Consider the following 14,023-nt stretch of genomic DNA (forward strand, 5'->3'; position numbering starts at 1 on the left):
GAGCATCTGAAAGTTAGGCATGACTCCTGATTGTTGATGGGTGATTGATGGAGTTGTGGTGCACTGAACAGCATGAGAGATTGGTGCTGCGATGGGTAGAAGATGTCATTTGAAGATGCATTCACGGACCTGGACAACTCGTGTGAGGTCATTGAACTTTTTCCAGCACTGCAGGCAGTTCCGAAGGGCTGGATACCAGGAATTGACCTCCATAGCCACCTGCTCCCATTTCTTCAAAGTGTCTGCCTTGAGAGCTTCCTGGCCCCCTATGGAAACATGAGCTCTCTCTTCCTCTTGACCTTCTGCACGAAGGCCTCTAGTGCCACATCAAAGAACTTGGGGGTCCTCTTTCTGGCCTGTTGCTCTATTTTCAGTCTCTTTCTTTCCCTCAAAGACTTTCTCATACTGTTCCATCAGCCATTTGCTTATGTGAGTGGGCAGAAATTTGGCAAAGGGAGTATAATGTGGGAAAATGTGAGGTTGTTCACTTTGGTAGGAAGAACAGAAAAGCAGAATATTATTTACATGGAGATCGCAGAATGCTGTGGTACAGTGGAATCTGGGTGTCTTCATACATGAATCACAAAAAGTCAGCATGCAGGTACAGCAAGTAATTAGGAAGGCAAATGGAATGTTGGTCTTTATTGCAAGGGGGTGGAGTTTAAAAGTAGGGAATTATTGCTACAACTGTACAGGGCATTGGTCAGCCCACACCTGGAGTATTGTGTACAGTTTTGGTCTCCTTACTTAAGGAGGGATAGACATGCATTGGAAGCAGTTCAGAGAAGGTTCACTAAGCTGATTCCTGGGATGAAGTGGTTGTCTTATGAAGAAAAGTTGAGCAAGTTGGGCCAATACTTATTGAAGTTTAGAAGATTGAGAGGTGATCTTATTGAAACATATAAGATTATAAGAGGGTAACAGGGGAGATGCTGAGAGGATGTTTCCCCTCTTGGGGGAATCTAGAACTGGGGGATACAGTTTCAGAATAAGGGGTCTCCCATTCAAGTCTGAAATGAAGAGGAATTTCTTCTCTCAGAGGGTCGTTAATCTTTGAAATTCTCTACCTCAGAGAGCAATGGAGGCTGGATCATTGAATATATTCAAGGCTGAGTTAGACAGATTTTTGAGCTACAAGAGAGTCAAGGATTATGGGGCGGGGGGGGGGAAGGGGGGGCGCAGGCAGGAAAGTGGAGATATGGCCACAATCAGATCAGCCATGATCTTATTAAATGGTAGGGCAGGCTTGAAGGGCTGAATGGTCTACTCCTGTTCCTATTTCTTATGTATTATTTTGTAGCCTGAGCGCACCTCTACTTAAGAAGGGCAGACTGTCTTTAAGAAGTGCAGGCTATTTCTAGGTCATGATAGCCACACACACTCCTGGACCTCCTGCTGAGCATGCAGCCAGTCAGTGGCGCATTTTGCGCTGAGCTGCAATCATGTTGATGAGCAGCCATAATGAGGTTTGCATACTGCCAACCTCAACTCAACAGGGCATAGGGTAATCTGGCGTAATCCAATTGTTTAGCCCTTAATCTTATTCTATTTAATTCCTAAAGCAGATATTTATTCAGCTGTGTTTTTGAAGGAGTTAATGGAATAGCAATTAGTTGTTTTTGTAAGCATTCCATATACCTATTATGCTTTGGAAATTTGGTTCTCATTCTCTACTTCTGTGGTCTGTGTTTAAATTAAATAATCTCCTGGAAAGTAGAATGCACACAAAGGTGAAATTCTGTATAATGATGCCATATAAACATAGCTCTTGATGACACACAGATGTTTTTGATTCATCAGCACTCAGAATACTGGCTTCCAAGTCTCGTAGTGTCTAATGTTCAAATTTAAGAAAAGGTCAGAGGAATATTAAACCAATAGCAGCTACACTTCAGCAATCGGGAGCAAATGCCACAGGCCGTCAAGACATGTAGAAATGAAGGAGAAAGTATCAAATCAGTGTCAGTGCCATGAGTAACGTCCCACGTATCTGGAGGCAATGGAGGCAGGACTTGCTGCTCCTGCTGAACCCCGGCAGAAGCTCAGCAGGGCATAATTTGCACCCATAACTAATGCCTCAAACTGAGCATTTCATAGACTATTTGACAAATTCCCACCTCCATCTGGAAGCACACCTTTGGGGAGAGCGGAAAATGGATCTAGAGGCTTCAGGCACCTGTTGCATCATAGTGTTTAGCTGATAAACTTCAAAGCAAGCCAAAACAATGGATTTACAAAAAACAAATCCCACCCTGTTATCATTTGTACTGGACAATCCTATTTGATCCCCACTTTAACCCTGGATTGCAGGAACATAACAGGATTCCTAGTGCTTAGCATTTCAATGACCCAAAAGACAGGAATTACTCATACTAAATATTTACTATCATTTTCACATCTTTTAAATACAGCCATGCATGTTAAGGCAGACATATTCTACAGAATATATCACTTCCAGCAGAAAATCCAGAGAATCATAGATTTGTTACAGCACAGAAGGAGGCCATTCGATCCATCGTGTCCATGCTGGCTCTCCTAAGGTGCAATTCACGTACTGCCACTCTTCTGCCCCCCACCCCCCCACATCCCTGCACATTCCTCCTTTTCAGAATTCAGAATTTAGAATATTTAAGAAATGTAGACAAATTTACGGCACAGAAGGAGGCCACTCTGCCCATCATGTCTGTATCAGCTAGTGCTGCAGGGTACAATTGGAACAGCTCTCCATCCAATTTTACACGCCCGCCAACTCAAGTCACACTGGGGAGCCAGGAGAAAATCTGAGCTGGATTGCTAATGCAGTGGCTGATGTCAAAGTCTCAAAAAGAATTGTGATTTGTAAAGAACAAGATTAGGTTTCTGGAGGGGTTTTGGAGGCATTTTGAAATCTAATACATGTCTCCCTTTCATGCCAAAAATAATTTAGCCTGCACTAGATACTTTAAATATGACAATAGAGCAGTTATTTAGGCTTCAATACAACCTTGCAAGGTCCAATATTTTCTGCTGAATATTTTACATGTACCTCACCAGAAATTTTTATTCAGTCACTACATTTTGGAAGAAAGAATGAGAAAAGGCAGTGCAAACGAGATAAAATCATTGAATGGTTCAGCCCATTATATCTGTGCCAGCTCCCTGTAAGAGCAACTCAGCTAGTCTCACTCCCCCCTCCCCCTGCCTATTCCCCATAGCCCTGCAAATCTTTTCCCTACAAATATCCAATTCCCTTTTGAAAGCCATGATTGAATCTGCCTCCACCACACTCTCTCAGGCTGTGCATTCCAGATCCTAACCAGTTGCTGCGTAAAAATGATGTTCTCATGTCGCCTCTGGTCCTTTTGCCAATCACCTTAAATCGGTGTCCTCTCGTTCTCGGCTCTTCCCCCAATGAGAACAGTTTCTCTCTATCTACAGTGTCCGATCCCTCGTAATTTTGAACACCTCCATCAAATCTCCTCTCAACCTTCTCTTCTCCAAGGAGAACGGTTCCAGCTTCATCAATTTATCCACTTAACTGAGGTCCCTCATCCCTGAAACCATTCTTGTGAATCTTTTCAGTGCTTTCTCCAATGCCTTCTCATTCTTCCTGATGTGTGGTGCCCAGAACTAGACACAATACTCCAGCTGAGGCTGAACTAGCATTTTGTACTCTCTGGGCTGAATTTTACACCGCCCCAGCGGGTCAGATGGTGGTGTGGGGGCAGCAAAATTTGAGCGGGAGGTTCCGGGAGGCCTACCGACCCCGTTCCCACCTCCAGTCAACTTTACGGCAGTCGGACGGTGGGGGTATCACGGCCCGCCCGCCTGAGGCCAATCAAGGCCCTTAAGTGGCCACTTAACGGCCACTTAAGGGCCCTCGCCCACCTCCATGAGGATTTTACCCATGGCAAGCAGGCGTGCTGGGGACGTGAAAGGCCGCCCAGTGATAGCTGCCGGCCTTTCCGCACACCGGGGTCATGGAGGGGTGCATGGCAGTCGGGCATAGGGTGCCCGATTGAGGGCCGCCCCCGACCTCCAACCCCTGGGACCCAAGACACCCCCTTCCCCCCAAACAACAACTCCAGCCTCACCAGGGAAGGACCGATCTCCCTGGTGAGGCAAGCCCAATTTACCTCGTCTTCTGGCTCCATCTGGTCGGCTGGGCTGCAGTCCCAGCAGTGGCCACTGCTCCTGGTGGCGCTGCTGGGACTGAGAGCTGCCGGCCCGCTGATTGGTCGGCAGTCCCGTTCGCCTAAGGTAAAATCCAGCCCAATGCCTCTACTCATTAGGCCAGGATCCCATAAGCCTTCTTAATCGCTTTCTCGACCTGCCCTGCATCCTTCAATGATTTGTGCACATATAGCCCCAGGTCCCTCTGCTCCTGCACCCCCTTTAGAATTGTATCCTTTATTTTATATTGCCTCTCCTTGTTCTTCCTACCAAAATATATTACTTCACACTTCCTGCATTAAATTTCATCTGCCCATGTCTGTCCATTCCACCAGTCTGCCTGTGTCCTCTTGAAGTCCATCACTATCCTCTACATAGTTCACAGTACTTCCAAGTTTTGTGTCCTCTGCAAATTTTGAAATTGTGCCAGGTACACACAAATCTAGGTCATTAATATAAATCAAGAAAAGTAGTGGGCCTAATACCGATTCCTGGGGAACTCCACTATATACCACCGTCCTGTCAGAAAAATAATGGTTTACCACGACTGTTTCCTGACACACAGCCAAATTTGTATCCATGCTGCCACTGTCCCTTTTATTCCATCGGCAAACCTATTTTGTGACACTTAATCAAACGCCTTTTGGAACTCCATGTATATCACATCAACTCAATCAAATTAATTAAATATGATTTGACATAACAAATCCATGCTAGCTTACCTTAATTAATCTACATTTGTCCAAGTGGCTGTTAATTTTGTCCTGGATTATCATTTATGAAATGATACAGTTTTAAAAGGTGTGCAAAAATGGAAAGACACGGGGATACACAGACACAAATCTTGGAAAGTGGTAGCACAAGTCGATGAACATGTTAAAAAAAAAAGCATTTGGGATCCTCAGCTTTATAAACAGAGCCAGGGAGTACAAAAGCAATGAGGTTGTAATAAATCAGTATAACACAACTGGAGTACTGTGTCCAATTCTGGCACCACAACTAAGGATGCCAAGGCCTTAGACAGGATTCAGAGGACATTTATTGGTACCAGGAATGAGGGCCTCCTATTATGTGGAGAGACCAGGGAAGCTGGGAGCAGAGAAGGTTAAGGAGAGTTTTAATTGAAGGCTCTATCCCACCGGATATGCGTAGTGCAAACATCATCATGTTATACAAGAACAAAGGCAATCGAGGGGAATGCAACAACTGACAAGGCATCTCACTCCTCAGCATCACTAGGAATGTCTTTGCCAGAATCATTCCAACCAGCCTCCATTGACCCACTAACAGAATATACCCGGAGGCACACTGTGGCTTCAGAGCATGCAGATCTGTGGCAGACATGATCTTCTCCCTACATCAGCTTTAGGAGAATTGCAGAGAGCAGCAAACACCACTCCACCTTGCTTTTGTGGCTCTCACAAAAACATGTGACACTATGAGCAGGACGAGCCTCTATCAGATACTAGAGAAAATTGGCTGTCCTCCCAAGCATTGCAGTCTCATATGGTTCTTCCATGGGAACATGCACGGCACCATTCAGTTCGATGGCTCCACGTCTGACAGTTTTGATATCAAGAATGGGATGATACAGGGCTGCATCTTAATCCGTACTCTGTTTCATATCTTTTTCTCTGTCCTCCTGACCTATGCTTTCCCTGCCAACATGGAGTGTACCTCCACACACGATCAGATGGGAATCTCCGCAACCTTTCAAGACTGAAAGCCAAGACAAAAGTGGCATGTCCTGATCAGAGAACTTCTGCGTGCTGATGATGCTGCACTAGACAGAAGACCAGCTCCAAAGGATGGTCTGTGCCATGCCTGTGTTATGTTCTCCCTCACCATCAGTGTCAAGAAAACTGTAGTTATGGGACAGGGTCTTGTGCCTCCACCTGTGATCAAACTCAACAGCACACCAGTGGAAGCAGTCAGCAAATTCTGCTATCTTGGATCTACGGTGACAGACAACCTGTCTCTTGATGAAGAGCTCAGCACACACATTGGAAAGGCAGCCACCAACCCTGGCCAATTAACAAACGGGCACAAAACAGAGAAACTCCAAGAATTGTGGTAAATAAAATGCACAAGATTGTGGGGTGAGAGCTTCAAACATTGCACACTGAATTTCTTTTTCATTTCTCATAATTTTCCAAATCTGCCGTATATACACCACATATTTGTCCGGTGCAATAAAATAAACATAGGAGAGCTGAAATTCTTGAGAGAAACTTGCATTAATTGGGCAGGATATTATAGTTAACCCAATTTAAGAGAATAGCTCATGTGATTATATTTCTGTCATTTGCATCTTATCGGTACTAAGCACAAGGGTCGCTTTGCTTTCTCAGCATCCAGCATTCCTGAGGGTTGTGAGTGGGGCGAAACTTTAAATTTTAAAAGACCATTTTCCCAAAAGCAATTCCTCTCAACCAATCATAGAGCAATCAATCGCAGTAGGGAAACCAGCATATTTAAAGATTTTCTTGAATATTAGTCCAGGACTACGGGCCCACTTAAGCTGCAGCAAGGTGCCATTGTGGAATGCCTAGATACCCATTGGTGCCATAAACACCCCATTGGTATTGGGCATGGGGTGCAGGGGCTGAAGGAGAGAGTTCCACCCAGCCCAAAATCTCCTCCATTACACTCCAGAGGAATCTATAGATTAGTTACAAAAACATAGCTAGGTAGCCGAAGACAGTAATATCAACATTACTTCCAGTACATTGAAATTCCTCCTGTTGATAATCTTACTGTTTCAAACTTACATCAATATTTCCCATAAAGAATTTGGCAAGAAGTGGTTCAATTCCCCAGATTACAGATTAATCCATCGCATCTCAGACTCTGGCTTTGAAACTGAGAGACAACACTCCTGGTACTGGGTCTCACTTGACTGGAGCACAGATTGGAGAAATGGGTGTGGAAATTATTGTGGTGGATTTGCACCAATTCCAATTTTATAGCCATTAAAATTAATGGCAGAAAAGTCGCAGGAACTGCAAATTGGTCGTGCTGGCCTATGCACCCATTCTCCCATTGACATTAAGGGAAAGCAAAATTTTGAGCATTACAATTTTTGAAATTTTGTGTGTGTTACAAAGAACACCAATGTAATCAGAAATTCAGCATTCATAAGCTCTTCTCAATAGGTCAAACAATATCAATGAGAGGTCGACATCTAAATGAAAATGCATGTACCATTATCATTGAGTTCTTCTGAGTTTTGTTTCAGTCTCTTTTTGGTGTCATCCAATCCATCTGTGAATAATAGCATCACCTTTAAAAAGATTATAATTAAAAAGACAGTCATTTTTGGTAGTTAACATTTAAAACAATCAGATTGCAAAAGGAACAGAGTAAAAGTAAGTTTTCATCTCCATAAACTGTAATAGTATTAAAGTGACTATAAGTACTTACATAGAATATACAGCACAGAAACCAGTTATTCGGCCCAACGAGTCTGTGCTGGTGTTAATGGTCCACATAAGTTTCTTCCAATTCTATCAATTTCATCTCAGCCTTTCAGAAAATTTTAAATTCATTTCGCTCTCATATACTTGTTCCTTTTGAAAGCATCTAAGCTATTTGCCTCAATTGCTTCCTGTGTTACTGAGTTCCACAATCTAGCCACTCTGTGAGTAAAGACATTTCTCCTTATTTCACTATTGGATTTATTAGTACCTACTTTGTTTCTCTGGTGCCTGGTTTAGGATTCTCCCGCAAATGGAAACATTGGGCTAGATTTTTTGAAAAGGCTCGAGGTCCCACCGTCAGGACTGGAAACCAGAGGGGGAGGGAGGTGGGCTAAAGCTTGCAATCACATCGCAGCTGGCGAATTAACTGCTGGGAGCTGGAGGAGCCATCCACTCAGGTGGTGCAGGCGGCATGAAGTCACACTGCTGGAAGCGCTGGTGCCATATTTAAAGGGTTGCCAGCACTCTGTCAAATGGAATCATCCATACAGGCTGCACACAGGGAGACCTGAAGAACAAGGCAAAAATTGGTATGGCTGAAGATCAATCCAGAGTGGCCCTACAGTTTATTGATGCCTCCCTGCAGGTTCTCCTCCAGGCTGCTCAGGAGGGAGGGAAGTCCTCTTCCTCAGGAATGGGAGGAGGAGACAGGCCCGGTAGTCCAAGCATGCCTGGACGGAGATCGCACAGGAGATTAGCAGCCATGGGGCCATCCCTCGAACCTGGTTTCAGTGCCACAAAAGGATTAATGACTTCATGCTATTTGCCCAGGTGAGTCCAGTACACATCGTTAACCCTGCAGCCTTAAGTGTGACTATGTATGAATGTCAGATTGGTAGACAGGGCACACCCACCCAGTCACTTGCAATTGCTAGGCAGCAGTATGGCTGTCAGAGGCATGTCAGACTCTATGAAGGGCCAAGGTCCATCAGAGTTGACTCCTGCACTGCTGCTACTGAGTGGCTGCATGCAGAAGGCGTCTCTGCGGCACCATCATGGACAGTCAGGCTGCCACCAGCATAGACGTTGTGCTCGTCTTTACTGGGTGTCTAGCAATAGACCTTAATGGGCTTCCCTCCTGACACTTTTCAGCGTGATATTCCAAATTCTGCTGCCTTCCAGACCATCACCAGAGGGCTGGTAAAATCCAGCCCATTATCTCAATGTCTCCCTTGTCCAACCCATTCATAATTTTAAAAACCTTAATCAGGTATCCTTTAAGTGTTCATTTTTTCCAAAGGAAAAAGCCCCAACCTGTTAACTCTTTCCTAATTACTGTAATCTCTCAGTCTGGTACCATCCTTGTAAATCTTTTTTGCACTTTTTCTGGTGCTTCTAAGAGCTTTCTATGGTATGGAGACCAGAACTGTGCATAGTACTCCAAGTGTGGCCTGACCAGGGTCCCATGCAAGTTTAACATAACTTCACTACTTTTGAATTCTATAGCCTTAGAAATAAATCCCATTGCTTTGTTAACATTTGTAATTTCTTTGCTAACCTGCAACGCTGCTTTTAATGATGTGTTCACCTGTATTCCTTTGCTTTTCTACCCTATTCAGTTTCTTATTTTCTGTTTTCCTAACAAAGTGCATCATGTCACATTTATCTATGATAAAGTTCATTTGCCACTTAACTACCTGTCTGCAAGTTTTCTAATGTCCTCTTGTATTATATTGCATACTTCCTCAGTGTTAGCTCTACCCGCTAGTTTTGTACCATCTGTAAATTTCGATATTGAGTTACTTGTTCCTAAATCCAAATCATGAATGAAAAGTGTGAAGAATAGGGGTCTCAGCACTGATCCTTGTGAAACACCACTTTCTACCATGCTCCAATCTGAATAAGTACAGTGCCCCTGCTATCCCCTCCCTTGTTTCCTTGAGTATGTGTGGATGTATACCATCTGTCTTGACAACCCTGGTACTTTGATGGTAGGAAGCTTAACCTCAAGATCCTTTTAAGTGTATGAATGCTGCATATTAAGTGCCTAAATAATCAAGATGATTGTTGGTTGTGCAGAGAATTCTTGCTTCGTGCCATATGGCTTTCTGTCAAGGGTCCATCTGTGGGTGTAATTACTAAAAGTACTACAAGTGGAATTTTTGTCATTATTTAACCCAAATTTCTTCACGAAGGTGCACATTCAGGCTGCAATATGGTTTTGTGGTACATTCTAAAACCTTGGCCAAGTGGCTATCCTTCCTGTGTGAGTCTAAATTGGGGTGTCTAAACAGTTTTTGTATTGATGACCCACTCGGTCACATACTATGAAACCAATGTTGTATATCCTGTGGTTCGGAAATGCTATTTCCCTACTTGGGACAAAACCACAAAGTTTGTGTGCACAAATGCCTATGTATATTCAGGATGATGCTGGAACATTCAGAGTTTACTTCTGTTTTGGAACTTTTGCATCTCCAGGATGCAATGGCTGGGAGGGGATGCAATAGTGGAGATTAGTTTTTGTGTTATACAAGGAAAAGGTCACCCTTTTAATCCTGGGTTCTGGAGACTTCCCCAAGCTACCTTTGAGGCAACATGCCAAGCAGGTTTTGATGCAAAAAAACAGTTCTGAGTTCTCAGCTGCTAAGTGACTTCATGCGGTCAGAACAAGAAGTGATCAAAGTAATAATTATTCCACACTAAAACAGCAAATCATTGACATTTCAGGGTTGAACTTAAAAAAGCAGAAAGCATGCCAACAAACTTCAGCTCAGATTTTAGTTTTCTTCATTTTCACTTCATCCCTGCAAAAACAAGCCTCTAATTTGCTCTGCATTGAATATCTTCCTGTTCTTTTTATCCTCTTCTTCCCCCAAACCATCACATCTGAGTTAAAACTGTGATTCGGCAATCTCTCTCTCTCTCTATTCTTTTCCTTTTGTTCTCTCTTTGCATTCTCCCCAACTCCCTAGCCACTTAACTGCTGCTATAGAAAGAAACACATCACCTGATTGACAATCATTCTACGGCAAAGGGAGAAGCATAAAGAACAAGCACAGGAAACAACATGTCCAGGAGATGTGAGAAGTTATCTCACAAATAATTCTCTCGGATTCCTGGGCGAAATTGCCACAATTTGTAAGACATCCATGACCAATGGATACCTATAGCCTGGAAAGAGTATGAGTGTTGGCAAGCCTTAAAACCATGGATGGCTAAAACTGATCCTTCTCTCATTTATCACCCACAATAATATGGACTTTCCTGAAGGAATCAATAGATAACAAGCAACAGTGGCAACCTTAGACCAGGGGTGTTCGCCCTAATTACAATGCCCAAGCACCTCCCAGATCAGATCAGTTAAGTCAACACATACATTACATTGAACCTGGTCTGTACAACTGAGCAGTATACAATGCAATTGAAAACTGTCAGTCAGGGAAGCCAACTGAACATGGCTTGATTGCTACATCATGAACAAAATTACCACGTCACAGCCAACACATGAAAACCCAAACCATTACAGTCTATTCAAACAGCCGAAAGTGGATTATCCATGTCTTTTAAAAACAATTAATATTCTTGAAAAATTTAGGATTAAAAGGTTTAAAAGTGTTGCACATATGATTAAAAATATCCTTACCTTTGCAGTTGCAGTGGATGCACTGAATTTGCCAAGAAACGATATTAAATTTTCTGCATTCAGTTCAATGTTGGCAGCTGTTTGAATTGCTAGCAGCTTATCTAAAACTGCTGGGTTGTATTCTTCAAATTCAGTTTCAAAGATAGGATAGCCAGTGTTGCTTCTTACATGAAAGCCCACTCTGATATTTAGCTGGGAAGCAGCTACACAGATGATGTTATCAATGGAAGTGATTTGCTGTAATATTCGACCCAGCTTTGTCTGTAGCTTTTGCTGGCTAGCAAATATGCTCTGTGATCCAGTCCTTCTGGAGAAATCAAACCCCACAGAAATATCTACCGTACACGCTGGATCCTCTATAAAGCGAACAATCCAAAATCAGATCTTTTTATGCATTTTGTACAGTAAATTTCAAAGCAAATAACATTCTTTCCAAACATTTTTTTTCTAAATTAAAAGAGTCATACAATAATAATTTGGGGCGGCACAGTGGCGCAGTGGTTAGCACCGCAGCCTCACAGCTCCAGTGACCTGGGTTCAATTCTGGGTACTGCCTGAGCAGAGTTTGCAAGTTCTCCCTGTGACTGCGTGGGTTTCCGCCGGGTGCTCCGGTTTCCTCCCACAGCCAAAGACTTGCAGGTTGATAGGTAAATTGGCCATTGTAAACTGCCCCTAGTGTAGGTAGGTGGTAGGAGAATGGTGGGGATGTGGTAGGGAATATGGGATTAATGTAAGATTAGTATAAATGGGTGGTTGTTGGTCGGCACAGACTCAGTGGGCCAAAGGGCCTGTTTCAGTGCTGTATCTCTCTATGACTCTAATAAGAAACGTGAGAATCAGAAATGAGAGGGGTGGGCTGCTCGTACTGTGGGAGAGGGCTTTTAACTAATTTGGCAGGCGGATGGGAATTAGGATGTAGCATCAGGAAGGAGAAACAAGGTGCACGAAGGTTTGGCAGAGACAGATAGCACTAGAGTAAGAAATAGTAAGGCATTACATAGGGTCAGGCAAAAGGGAATACAATAAAATCTAATTCAGGTTTACAGTACAGGTATATAGGCACAGAAAGCATGGTAAATAAGGTGGGTGAGCTGCAGGTGCAAATAGGCACGTAGGAATATAATGTAATGATAACGGACATCTCACTCAAAACAGGGCAGGACTAGATACTAAATATTCCTGGATACAACAGTTGACTTTTTAAGCCTTACTGAGCGCAAAGCATGAAGGCACAAGCATGTAAATTTGTGCTGCTGGTCGGCGTGCTGGATTCCCGACACCGTCCCGGCCCTGGGCCATTTTCCTGGAGTTGGGATGGGGTGGGGGTGGAGCGGCAGAGCTACCCACCTATAAGCTGGAATTTTCCAGTCAGCCTCCAGGCCCTCAGAGGCTTCAGGGAACTGTGTAGCTGCCTGGAGGCAGCCACTCAGTGGCAGATCTGCACGGCAGCACTCCAAGCTTAAAGGCTTAAAGGCTTTCCCAACCTTCCCAGCTTCAGGTGTAGCTGCAAGCTGCTATGTGGAAGAGTGTTTTTTTAAATTTTAACTTTAGAAACGTTGGTGAGAGGGCGCCTGCATCTTGGGGCATTCTCTCTCTCTTAAAGGCAGCCTGCTGCTTCTTCAGTGCTGGAGGGACTCCTATTGGCCCTCCAGAGTCAAAAGCCTGCCTGCCATTCTTAATTAGATGATAAGCCTGCCCTCTGGTCATAACTGGGGAAAATCACAGCTGGGTGACTGTTCCCCACACAGTGTGGCTTCTGACCCCCAATTGACGCAAACGGCGGAGTCCTGAAGCCTCCAGGAAAAATCCTGCCCAAGGTGTTCAGAAAAGTTAGAGAAGGAAAGAAGGAGAGGTGGCAGCATTGATTAAGGAGAATATTAGCTGGAGAGAGATTATATCTTAGACAGGGCAAGACAGAACCTGTTTGGTTAGAGTTAAGAAACAATAAAGGCGCCATTACACTGCTGGGTGTATTCTATAGGCCACCAAATAGTGGAAAAGATATAGAGGAGCAAATTTGCAGTGAAATTGCAGAGAGGTGTAAGAACTATCGAGTAGTGATAATGGTGGATGTGATCCTAATATAGACTGGGATAATAATAGTGTAAAGGGCAGAGAGGAAGAACAGTTTCTGAATTGTGCGTAGGCAAATTTTCTTGACCAGTACATTTCAGACCTAACAGGAAGGAGACATCGCTGGATCTGGTTCTGGGGAATGAGGTGGGCCAAGGAAATCAAGTGTTTTAGGGAACAGTGATCATAATATCATAAGGTTTAGATTCACAATGAAATAGGACAAGGAGCAACATAGCGTAAAAATATTTAATTGGAGAAGGGCTAATTTCAATAGTTTGAATACCAACCTGTCCCAGGTAAATTGGAGTGAAAGATTGGCAGGCAAAACTATAAATGAACAATGGGCTGCCTTTAAAGAGGAGATAGTTTGTGTCCAGTCGAGGTACATTCCAATGAGGGGGAAAGTTAAAGCAAAGAATGTCTGAGCGCGCTGGATGATATAGAGAGTAAAATGGACCAGTGAAAGGAGGTGTATGACAGATGTCAAATGTCAAGTTGATAATACAAGTGAGAACCAGACTGAATATAGAAAATTCAGAGGGGAAGTGAAAAAGAAAATAAGAGAGGCAAAGAATTTTATGGGCCCCCTCGGGATGGGAAAGGAGGCAGGGGGCCCACAAAATTGCGTCAGAAGGCGGGAGGCAGATGCCCGCCACCTTCCGGACGCCAATTTAGGCTGGGGCAGGGAAGGCCGAGGACAGCCTTCCTGCCTGAGGCCAATTGCGACCCT

General features: G+C 43.8%; 1 protein-coding gene across 1 annotated transcript in view; it reads right to left on the minus strand.

Annotated features, from left to right (window-relative positions):
• The window catches only part of LOC137380552 (collagen alpha-6(VI) chain-like), a 174,268-nt gene that overhangs the window by 113,405 nt on the left and 46,840 nt on the right, over positions 1 to 14,023 (minus strand). Inside the window, exons 7-8 of the mRNA XM_068052548.1 lie at positions 11,218 to 11,573; positions 7,357 to 7,435 (exon numbers count right to left, since the gene is read on the minus strand). Coding sequence (XP_067908649.1) covers positions 7,357 to 7,435; positions 11,218 to 11,573 — 435 coding nt within the window. The remainder of the gene's footprint in view (positions 1 to 7,356; positions 7,436 to 11,217; positions 11,574 to 14,023) is intronic.

Source organism: Heterodontus francisci, chromosome 2, assembly GCF_036365525.1.
Source record: "Heterodontus francisci isolate sHetFra1 chromosome 2, sHetFra1.hap1, whole genome shotgun sequence".
NCBI lineage: Eukaryota > Metazoa > Chordata > Chondrichthyes > Heterodontiformes > Heterodontidae > Heterodontus > Heterodontus francisci.